The sequence below is a fragment of the Eucalyptus grandis genome, chromosome 2 (genome assembly GCF_016545825.1).
Source record: "Eucalyptus grandis isolate ANBG69807.140 chromosome 2, ASM1654582v1, whole genome shotgun sequence".
NCBI classification, from domain to species: Eukaryota; Viridiplantae; Streptophyta; class Magnoliopsida; order Myrtales; family Myrtaceae; genus Eucalyptus; species Eucalyptus grandis.
The window spans coordinates 53,623,845-53,635,876 of NC_052613.1; the positions used below are offsets into that span (position 1 = coordinate 53,623,845).

General features: G+C 40.5%; 1 protein-coding gene across 1 annotated transcript; it reads right to left on the minus strand.

The window, feature by feature from the left end:
- Positions 1-5,808: 5,808 nt before the first annotated feature.
- LOC104433718 (protein TIFY 9) lies at positions 5,809-8,068 on the minus strand. Its single transcript, XM_010046564.3, has 6 exons — positions 7,682-8,068; positions 7,366-7,525; positions 7,161-7,248; positions 6,818-6,938; positions 6,588-6,645; positions 5,809-6,245 (listed from the first exon to the last, which is right to left on the minus strand). Exons 1-6 carry the CDS (start codon positions 7,827-7,829, stop codon positions 6,176-6,178), a joined length of 645 nt encoding a protein of 214 aa, XP_010044866.1. The 5' UTR covers positions 7,830-8,068; the 3' UTR covers positions 5,809-6,175.
- Between the last annotated feature and the right edge of the window lie 3,964 nt (positions 8,069-12,032).

The window sequence follows — 12,032 nt, forward strand, 5'->3', positions numbered from 1 at the left end:
TGAATGATTGACTTGCTCTGAGTCAATCGATCGTCGTCACGTGTCATATACTTCACTTGATTTCGCCCATTGGAAACTCCGAATTGATAATCTCATCCATCATTATATCAACGGGTCTTGTGGATGAATCGTAATGTTATAACCTAGTTTCGGCCGTTAAACTATTAACATTTAAACTCAAATTTTGTGTCTCGTGTTAAAAAGTGACATAACCACGTCACATCGTATAAATAAAATAAAATAGAGAAAATTGTTTAAAGAGTTATAAACCTTTTAATTTTATCAATTAAATCTTAAAAAATTTCACGTTTTATTATTTGAATCTATCCAGCAAATTTTGCTTGAAAATTATTAATGTGAACCCTTGGTGTCTTACGAGACATAATTGGTGTTGACGTGAATTTTTGATAATATTTACATATTTTATATTTTTGTATTTTTGTATTTTCATTTTCTTTGTGCTTCTTTTTTAAAGAAATAAAGAAAGAAAAAGAAAAAGAAAGAAAATAAAAGAAAAGAAAGGAAAAAGAGAAAATAAACATATAAAAATTTAAAAATATTATTAAAATTTATACACGTTAATGCATGCCGTACAACATAGCTTGTTGATATTTATTATGTCAATGATTATGAAAGTTTATGACTAAATTTGAAAAACGTAATAAGTTTGTAATCTTTTTTACGATTTTTTCAGGGGAAATACGCAAGACGTCACCTTCCAAACGCGTCATGGTACTCCAACGAACGTCATCATGATATCCACCTAGAAAAATCAAACTCGTGTTAAGAATATTGGACAAGGTTCCTCGAAATCAGTAAGGTTGTGGGACTTTGTTCATAGGAAAACGGAAGTCTCGTACGACCTGCCTGCTAAGGAAAAATCATGGCTTACTTGGTGGAAGCGAACATCCTTAGCTTTGAAGTTGCGACGTTAACCTTTTCCAAGGCAAGTTCAACTCAATTAGTCGCGCTAGAAAGTTAGAACCGGTCAAGCTTAAATTTTTCGCGTTCAGAAAGAATGACCATCTAATGTCTGAGTTCCTTTGAGACGCCCGTTTTCCTTTAGGACCCAAACCGAACTATTTGATAAGATTCGAGCATGTATGTGGTAGGAGCGATGAGTACGGCGATTTTCATAGAATTCGAGTTCAAATTTTGTCGACGGTGTAAATTTAAGGGCAAGGGAATGCAAGATGCATATCGATGGAGCGAACTTGGGTTGTTTTTGTTTGTAGGGAAAAAAATCACAAAAAACTTTAAATAATGTCCATGTGACACATTTATCGTGATTTTTTTTTTGGAACATCATTAATCTCAAACTGTATCCACTATGACATATTTACTCTAAACTTTTTTTCTTGTGACATAACAAATCCTGAATTTTACCAATGAGACATCTCTATCCCTCTATCAAAATTCCATTAGATGATTTTTCAACCAAAATAACGATATTTTTATTTTACTTCAACTAGGTAGGTGCTATGTCGACACTATTTACTTTCTAGCATTAGTGTAGGCAAAATTTTATGGTTCTCATTGATAGAACTTTGGCGGTAAATAAATTTTGTTACATAGGCATAGACTTGGAATTTTTGACGTCACTAGAAAAATTTAGCATAAAATGTGGCATAGTGGTATGAGTTTGGGATTTTTGACATCACTTAAAATCTTTTAGTGTAAATATGTCATAGCTGGTATAGTTTAGAGGTTTTGCTATTGTTTGCTAAGAAGTTTAGCTATGCATATCATGTGAACATTTCCCCATAAAAAACATCACTATATTAAAGAATATGCATTTGCCTTGGAAGTTTAACTTCGTGCGTTTGATTTGGCTTAAAAATTGCTAACTAATTGATGTAAAGCCCTATCTTTTTATGCCAGGGCTGGAATTGAACTTAATAGTAAACCCACCGATGATAACAATCAGTCGGGACGTTAGATGATTTCCGCCTCAATAACTTGGGTCACCCCTTCATATCTAACTAATCGCATGCAAATTGTTCTGAACTGTGGCCAGTTGCATCGACCAATGTCTTGTACTTGCGTTCAACGGACTTTCAGGTAGCCGGTCTGCACGTACGTACCCCCGACGGATAAAGAAGATGGAGTTAACGATTTGAACAAAAGGAGAAATAGACATCATCCTGTATAGTGTGTACCTCTTTAGGTGCACCAAACATTCAAACAGGGCCGGTTCATTTATTTTGACCTGGACTTGCCCGAAATATGGGATGCAGAATTACAACCGATGAGTTCAAATCTTTGAATTGAGAACCTCCTCGCCGCTACCCATGTGAACTATGAAGGACGACCAGTCGACCCTCGAGCCAATCCAAGAAAAAGCCCGAAAGAGACTAGAAAAAACAAAAAAAAGAAAAAAGAAAAAAGAAAGACCGTGGAGCCGTCTCGAGACCCGAGATTGCCGCCAGGGGGGGAAGCTTCCTTCGAGCTTTCGTGGAAAAACCATTGCACGACGCACGAAATCGGACGAGGTGAATGATCGGAAATCTGAAGAGTAGTAATGTCCGACTCTGACCATAATGGAGGATCCCACCAAGGGAAAAAAAGAGCCAAAAACATGCTGAGAAAGACACAGAGGAAAGAAACAAGAAGAAAAATCAATCACGTGCTCCTCGAGCTTTGGTGCGTTGCTGCCGTTCACGTTTCTTGCGGCTGCTGCTGTATACGTTGATGCTTCGGCACGAGACGACTTAGAATCCGTCGTCCCGGTTGTTGACTTTGACAGCAAAGCGACGCCGGAGTCGTTTAAAATTATCGCTTTATCCCGCTTTGCTTCCGGACTAAGGTAATCCACCCCCCAAAACCGCGTTCCACCAAACCCCGTTTTCATTTTGCCGACACATTCGACTTCTCAGTAAGCCCGAAACCAATAAAGAAAGACGAAGATTCAACGTTGCGTTTCGTGCTTGAACAGTCTTGGAGTTGCATGCACGCACCATCGTAGTTTTGGTCCTGGCCAAAATTTGCTTTATGTTTTCTGGCAAATACGTCGAAGTTGCCTCTCTCTCGAAACGAAGTGTTCCGTTCCATCGCGTGTTGTCGGGCAATATAAAGGCTAATTTTTCCTCTAATGGCGGCCGAAAGCAGATCAACGGTCACCCATCGTGTACCCGTCTGCTCTCTCCCTTTCTTCTATCCCGACACGTGTCCAACCAGGTGATTTTCCTATCGAATTGAAGCCCCAACTCAACCTAACCCAAACCAGACCATTGTCTTAGTTGATAAATAAAAGAGACATGCAGAAGGGAGTGATTGTGTATATTTCGATATATCATAAGGAAGACTATGAAGCCTATAAATAATTAAATAATACGACATATCATATTTTCGCATAATCTTGAAAGATACATAAAACTACTAGTATTATCGTAAATATCTCTAACATCCTTCTGAGTAGAAGTTTGAATAGTGTCCAACGTTTGAGACATCATGGATGAGATGTCGAAACTTCCGAATCTAATTAGTCTAAGAGTGACAATCTAGTGGTGGTGTCACTTCTCGAACGACATCCTTCTGAGTAGAAGTTTGAATAGTGTCCAACGTTTGAGACATCATGGATGAGATGTTGAAACTTCCGAATCTAATTAGTCTAAGAGTGACAATCTAGTGGTGGTGTCACTTCTCGAAACGACATGCAAAACGTCGAGGAAACAATGAATAGCCATGTGGTTGGTTAACAAAACAATAACTAAGTGATGTGGCTTATACAATTGGCGTCGTAGCATCAAGGCGCCCTATGGTAGGCTTGGGAAAATAGTTATTGAGCAATGCGGCCTATGCGGCTGGCATCGAAAGAAAAGCCACCTTTGTGAAAGGCTCGATTGGGTGATGCGGCCATTGTAGTTGGCATCGAAACACAACCATCATTGAATGGATTCGACTAAGTGCTTCTCCATATGAGATGGCTCTGTAGACTATGAAACAAAAGTTCAATGGCTATCGAATGAGATGAATAATGTCGAAATCAATTTTGACCGGAGGATATTAGGACTTATTAGAAAAAAAAAAAATTAACAAGAAGCAAACTTAGCTTTGGATGGGCACTTGGGTGTGCACCGAATGCACCTAATGCACTTTAAGATCGATTAGTTTTGATACCAAGTTAAGAAATAAGAAAGATATGCAGAAGAGAGTAATTGTGTATATTTTAATATATATTACATTGACTTATTTATAAGTTTTATGAAATGACTAAATAAAATAAAATATCAATCAAGATATAGACAATCAAAAAGAGATATTTGCATAATTTTGAGAGATATAAAAAACCACCAGAATTATCTTAAATATATCTAACAGCCCTCAGCCCCTCCGTCGCCACGCCTCTCGCCACCTTAGCGACTGGGACTGCTTGAGGTATCGGGCTTGTACTCAGGGTCTCTACATTTTCGGAATAAGAAGCAAAACGTGACTTGTAAGACATCACATGCAATATTCCTTTAACGTGACCCAAGGGGCCCCGTTTACCCAATCTTTTCCTCGGATCGAACCGCATTGTTCGTTTCTGATGTAACGCTAACAATGAAACTGGTCATTTGCTTTATTAACTACTGCGACACGTCGCTTAGGTATGGATCTGCATTATCGAGACTTTTAAGCAAGAAGACAAGGTCCTCACGCTTCGTTCAGTCACAAGAGTTGGTGTTCTTGCCTAACTGAGTTAGGAGGGCTACAGACATTCAAAAAATTGATTGCGTGAATCTGAGGTTGAAAAATTTGTCTCATGTCATCATATTTCGGGGCTCACATGTGTTGAGTCATGATGCACTTTCAAATTGAGCTTATACATCAGTACAAAAAGACCCATTAAGCGGGTATGTCGGGTAAAAAATGGTTCAAACCATATCGACCTATTTAATCTGTTTTGCACTTTCATGCAATAAAAAAGATAAAAAAATGTAACAACCCACTCACGCATGGCTGTACTGATTGAGACTTACTCGAGACTATCTGAGATCAGAGGTTTGAACTCCCAAAGTGGTTTCATGATTTAAGCGGGGAGCCCTGGTAATGGGTTGCTGGACTAGTCTTTCCCAAGGTATAGTCGTTGGCCCAAAGGTGCGAGAGCACTGAGGGCCTTGTGACCTCGAATAACATAAGTGAAAGGGGGCTCAGGCAGATCCTCGGTTACAAAAAAAAAAAAAAAAATGTAATGATCCATACTCGACCCAATCCATATTATTAAACACTTTCATATTAAACCAATTTAGAAAAACTCAAACCTAAACTTATGTGAGAATGTGGAATGAGCGAGCATGAGATCAAGCGAGGAAAGCAAGGGCAAGAGAGAGCAAAAAGAGAGTCACAGAGGTGGTTTGGTTTCAATAAGTTGTGAATATGATTAATCTATATTACAACTATATTCATCAAATATGAGTAGAAAAATTTGTCTATTGCCCATTTTGATGATACAATTAGATGATCTTGACAGGATCAATTTCCCCTGGTGGTTCATCTCCAATTTTGCACGGAAATTCCAACCTTGAGCCCCTCAATATGAATTTTTCGTTTTCTTTTTAAATTCAAAAGCAAAGGTGTGATTTTCTATTATCATAGGTAACCTGCTTCCTTATGACATCTCTAGTTTACGTATAATGTTTTCTCGATTTGAATAGGAGGGCTCAGGAAGCATGTAGAATTCGTCTTCATGACCCACAACTTGTCAAAAAAGAAAAAAGATTCGTTGACGAGTGTATGGTTCATACGCAAATCAATCAAGATCAAAATTGGTTGGAGGAATAGTTAAAACAGAAAGAAACACGTGAACGAATGATTCTTTTTATATATATATATGGTCATACAAGTAAAGTTCGCATTGGCGTGCAATGCGTGCACTTTATAATAAAATGAAAAATCGTTGCTGAATTAGTTGGCACGTCGGACCATCGACGACCAAAAAAAAGATTCTAAAGCGGACAGCGGACAGTCGGTGTCGGTCCAAGATGACAACACCCTAGAAAACCGCACCTTGGATCAAACATTACATTAACCTATACGAGAGATGCGCACTATCTTCTTACATAGACATAGTCCAAAATTGAATAATGGCAATAATCATTCCTTGACTGGTTTTCCTTTTCTTCCCATTCTCACTAAACTAACAGAAGGCAGTCGCGTGGAAATGCCTCGCACCTGCTGCGTGCGACCATCTTCTTCATTTTTTGAACCCCGAAACACCGCGTGGTAGGTGCGCCGGGTCATGGTACGGCGAAGCCGAAGTCAACCTGTCGACAGGTCGATCAAAAACAGTGGTGTCAAAGGCATAATCTTTCCAAAAAGTAAGGACTCGATCGTTCTTCAGTGCCTAAGATCGAAAGGGTGTGGTGCATGGTACGTGTGAGGATGGGATGTGCACTGTGATCATGTGCGTGTGCTAGTCCTGGGAGGAGAAGGCGTGATATGGCAGTGGAGAAGCTTTTAGGTATCTTTCACCGAAAGGTGTGGCATTGTGCGTCATACTTGACTTTTCGTTTCGATTATAACGCGGAATGGCTCAGGAATTAAACCAAATTTCGACTGGAGAGTTTCCGCGGACGTAGGGCGGTAAAAGCAGTTTGACATTTTACCTCTCTTTACGCTTCTCCAGAAATCTCTGCAAGGATTTTCTCCTGGCAATCGGCAAATCTGCAGGATCACCCGAATGTTTTTCTTGTTCAGCAAAGGGAAAAAATAAGGAGAATTCGAGCATACACGAACTATTATGCTTTAATAAAACAATCTCATAAAACCCTTTATTAAAAAAACACCAGAGATGAAAAAAAAAAGGGAAGAAAATCAGATGAATAGCAGCACTAACATATATTAAGAGATTCAAACCACTGATGTTGGTGTGATGGAGGAGGCATTGCAATGGCGAGTTTATCTGATTCAGGGCTCTTGGAGCTTTCTTCCATGGCGAGCTTCAGTATGTTCTCGGCCTGTACAAATTCAAGCGTTGACGGATTGCGATCAGGATTGATCTTTTTATTCCTTAATCCTCAATCAATGTCTTCTTATTTTAACGGAAATTTATTGAAGCCGTCGGAATAAGGAGGAACGACTTTCTCGGGTCCTAAGCTGGAAAATTATAATGCCAGTCGCCTTTGTTTGACTAGTCATAGGAAGATAGGATTGTTAGGGAAAGAAGAAGGGCAGCGTACCATAATGGGAGGGACGTCGACGACGGTCATCTTTCCATTGTAGAAAATCGTCATCGGAGCAATCCTGCCATTTTTATCTGAGATAGGCCTGCGCAAATAAGAAGCTTAGTACAAGCAGTAGGATATACTAATGCAAATTACGAGGGTGATAACGGAGGACTCTTTGGATCGACTAGTTCATGTATGCTGACGCGATTCGCCGAACCTGAGAAGAGGACTTCGCGTGGGTGTTGGGGCAGGAAATCCATTTGGACGATCTCCTTTGAAATATGACGACCCCGGCGGAGAGACAAAGAAGGGATCACAGGAAGCGAACTGGACGCCATTTTCAACGCTTGGGATCGTGGGATCGGCGATTCGGATGCCTATCAATGTTATATTCAGCAGAGATCAGCAAGACTCACCAACGAAAAAGGGAAGCGCGACTGCTGCATTTTAGCTTGGTATAGTGCTATGACGAGCAGGACTCGGGTTCGACACGAGAACAAGGATAGAGATACTAATAAGACTCAAAGATTTACCACTCCTGATGCGGTCATGAATAAATCCAGTTGAAGCTCCCGTGATCACACCGGAAGAGCTTGTCCGGTGGTGATCGGGGGGGCCGGAGGAGGCTGTCATCTGCTTCTCCATAGCGAAGAAATCGAGCTCAACCATAGCCCGCGGCATGATCTTATCGCAGCTCCGGAGAATCCAGAGAGACCTTTTGGGTGGCGGCGGGGGTGGCGACAATAGTGGCGTGAAGTATATAAGAATGTTCAGAGACGGAGCTGCTGCACACGGGCTTACGTGAAGAAGAGAAGGAGCCTTTATATATTTGTGTGTGTGTGTGTGTGTGTTGTATATGAAGGAGAGAGGGAGAGAGAGAGAAGAGCGACTGAAGGCGGGTGCGACCGCAAGGGCTCGTCACGTATTCCACGAGATTGGTTTCTCGATCTTGAAAAGGAGGTGAAGAAGGAGAAAGGTCGGGGGGGTTTCTTGGTGGGGGAGCGTCCTTTTCAGTTTTCACACCACTGCACTGGTACGACCATCTGGTCCGCGCGACCTGGTCCACTCACTCTCTCTCTCCCTGTGCTTCGGCAACTTTCATGGAACGGCAGCTTGTCCTGATTGGAAAGCCCGCGTTTTTCACGTGCCGCTCACATGTGATGAATCTAGGGCTAGGTTCGTACGTACCTTCTCGCAGTTCCATCGACGCTATCTCCAAAGCATGCTCCCTCCAACTAGCTACCCGATCCCAAGGTAAGGGAGGATTGAGTGTGGATTTGGACAATCGTGAACTCTCTCGTGAGAAACGTTTTATTTGGCAATGCTTGCATGATGGCATCGTGGTGAAAGGATTTAGGCTACGTTTGATTGTTTAGATTTCTAATCAGGATATGATAGAATATGAGATCTTATGATTTTTTTTATATCATATTTATTATTTAGTGAATCGCGGTATTAAAATCGAATATGTTCATTATATTATATACATTTTTTTATATAAATGACATATCATTATAAATGAACCTAAATGTTTATAAACGAAATTATGAAAATCTCTCGTAATACTATTCCTTAATTTATTTTTTCCATTTTTATATTATTTTCGTTATTATTTCTTTTTCCCCTTTCATCATTCTTCAATAAAATTTTATCAAATAGTAAACTATACTAACATACCTAAAATACCAAAATACCTAAAATATATAATAAATATAAATATTTAATTTATAGATAAAATGTTTATTATAAGACGAAATTAAAGTTGAATATATAAATTAAAATAAGATTAATTAAAAATAATTTTTTATTTCTTATTTCTTAAATTATAATTCAAATATTATTTATATTGAAATATAATTTCAACTTTGTTAATTTAATAAGTTTGTTATTTAAGAAAAATAACTTTTCTATTATGAAAATTAAAAATCCTATACATCTTTATCCCACCTCTCTCATAGGATACCTATCTATATCCCCATTATATCTTACTTTATCTTATTATGAGCGAGCATCAAACGTAGGATAGAATAAATCATATCATATCCCAAATTTCATCATAATTGCCAAACTTTATCCTAATTGCCAAACGCAACTTCAATGTTAGCCCTCAATGCTCAAGAAATCATTTGGGATAACGATAACGGTTAGTTCGTTTTTACACATTGCGAAATGAGTTTTGTAATTTCTTCAAAAGCGCTATTAATATCTCTAATTTAACCGTATCCCGTTTGTCAAAAGTGGGGGAATTTTATGTTGCAGCCAAGCATAAACCACAAAAAGGTGCAAGAGACGGAGGAGATAAAGAACGGCGCAAGCCTTGTCCCGGTTGGATTAAACTTAACACGGACAGAGCGATTTTGATCCCGAATGGGGTTGCCGACACCACCTCGGCACCTAAGTAGTGGGGATTACTAGGCAAATTGGCAAGACCAATGCCTTCGTAACACAAGATCCGGGCTCTTAGACATGGGCCGTGGTTCACGAAAGAGTGGCATTGACAAAATGAAATGGATGTGAACTTTGTCACACAAGCTTTAACCAACCTCAATGAGAAAAAAAAATCCGACAAAGACTTTTCTTTTTCTAACAAATGTCTCCTAGAATTTAGATGGATGGTAGAAACGGTCAGCGACAATTGGCTTTATAATTAGCAAATAATGACTTCCACCTTTGCTAATGGGCCCTCTTGTTCTTCTCCATTCAGAGAATCACATGTTTTTACTATAGAGAAAGACCCACGGTCGTTACACGTGACCGAATGACATAAAAGTCCTATTTTTCTTGATTTCGAATTTTATTTTTTGAGTCGTTCTAGGAAATTTCCTCTATTTATATTTTGGTTTTTATTTTAACACTAGACAACCTTTGCAAAAACTTAGGAAAATTTCAAATAAGGTTTTGAAGTAGCAATATCAATTTCAAATAAGGGCATGGTTTCATTGGTCGAGGGCATTTTCGTCAAAATATAATTTTTAAAAAATTATTTCTATTTCTCTTCTCTTTCCTTTTTCTTTTCTTTTCGATGAGGTTGCTTGCCCAAGTCCTCACCTATTGTTGGGCCTTACTAGCGGCTAGCGAGACAACCCTCCCCAGGTCTAGTGAGGATTGGCTTCGCCCATGGCCGGCGAGGCCACAAGCTAACCCTCTCCTATGGGTGACGAGGGTGGCCCTCACGAGATTGGGCAAGGGCCGCCCTTGCCTAACCCTTTCTAGGCATCCGCCCACTGGTGAAAAGAAAAGGGAGAGCCAAAAAAAAGGAAGAAAAAGAACAAAGGAAAAAAACTGAAAAAAGGTAAATGATGAAAATATCTTGAGCAATTGGAAAGTCAAGCATTTTTTAAAACTAATATAGCCACTTTAGGTCATTATTTGAAATAAAATTCACTTTAGACTCTTATTTAAAAAAAAAAGATGGCATTTTTAGCCCTTATTTAGAATAATGTTTACTTTAGGTCATTATTTAAGAAAATGAGAGAATTTTATGTCCTTATTTGAATTTTTCCCAAAAACTTAGGTGGTTTTCTTTTCAAATTATTATTTTTGAAAACTTAGGGTCCGTTATGAAAAATATTCTACTAACTTTTATGGCTGTCTTTGCTTAAAAAAAGAGTCAATGATAAATATTTTCATAATTAATAACAATCAATGCTCAAATATTTTTATTGATGATAAATTTTTTCCGTTCACTCACCTTCTTAATATATGTAAATAACAAGTTTTTTTGCGTGACATCTACATGCCAAATATATATATTTCCAAAAATTTTCCTTCTAATGAAATTACAAGTACCTTCTTTTACTAAAAAGAAAAGGGATATGTGCAACACAAGTCACAAAACTTACAAGAAAAGTGCGATTTAATCACTAAAACTTATAAAAGTGCAATCAGTCAAAAACTTTAAATTGGTTCATTAGTCTTAAAATTAACGCCATCAAACTAAGTAACGGAAAATGCTGACGTGGCGCTGACGTAGTATTTTAAATAATTTTTATTATACACGTGGCTTTTAACATTATTTTTATTCTTGTTTAAATTAGATTTAAAAACAGAAAAGAAAAAGATAAATTTATTTAAAAAAACAAAATTGTGCAAAAAAATAAAAAGGCACCGGTGGTGCTTCCGCCGCCGCCCATCGCCGGAGTTGCCGGCAACGGTCGCCGGCCCTGGGCGGGGTGGCCTGCCCTCGCCCGGGCGAGGCCTCGCCGGCCCTAGGCGAGGGCCGGCCACCCCCGCCAGGTCGGGCGAGGACGCCCAGATCTGGGCACGCCGGCCCAGATCTGGGGTCGGCGATGCTCGCCCAGATCTGGGCGTCCCCGACGCTGGATCGGGTGGAGTCGTCGGTGGCGGCTGGGCGACGACGGTAGTCCGGTGCAGCGATGGCGTCAGGGGGGTCAGCGGTAGGACGTCGGAGAACGGTAGCAGCCCAGCACCGCAAAGGGTCACGGCTGGTTTGCTGGGGACGGCGTCGGGGCTACGGCGGCACGGCTCGGCAGCAGTCCGGTGCAGCGACGGCGACGGAACCCTTGCCCTCCGGAACCCACTCACTCAGATTTGGACAGCGTCAGGGCACGGAGCTGAATCGGCGTGCCTAGATCTGGGCGAGCATCGCCGACCCCAGGCGAGGGCCGGCGAGGCCTCCCGCAGGGAGGGCGAGGGTCGCCGGCCCCCCGTGAGGGCCGGTGTGCCTAGATCTGGGCGTCCTCGCCCGACCTGGCGGGGGCGGTCGGGCCTCGCCTGGGGCCGGCGAGGCCTCGCCCAAGGCCGGCGACGGTCGCCGGCCCCTTCGGCGATGGGCGGCGGCTACGGTGGAAATGCCCGCCGGTGCCATTTTCTTAATTTTTTAACAGTTTTGTTTTTTAATTAAATTTTAGTTTTTCATTTTTA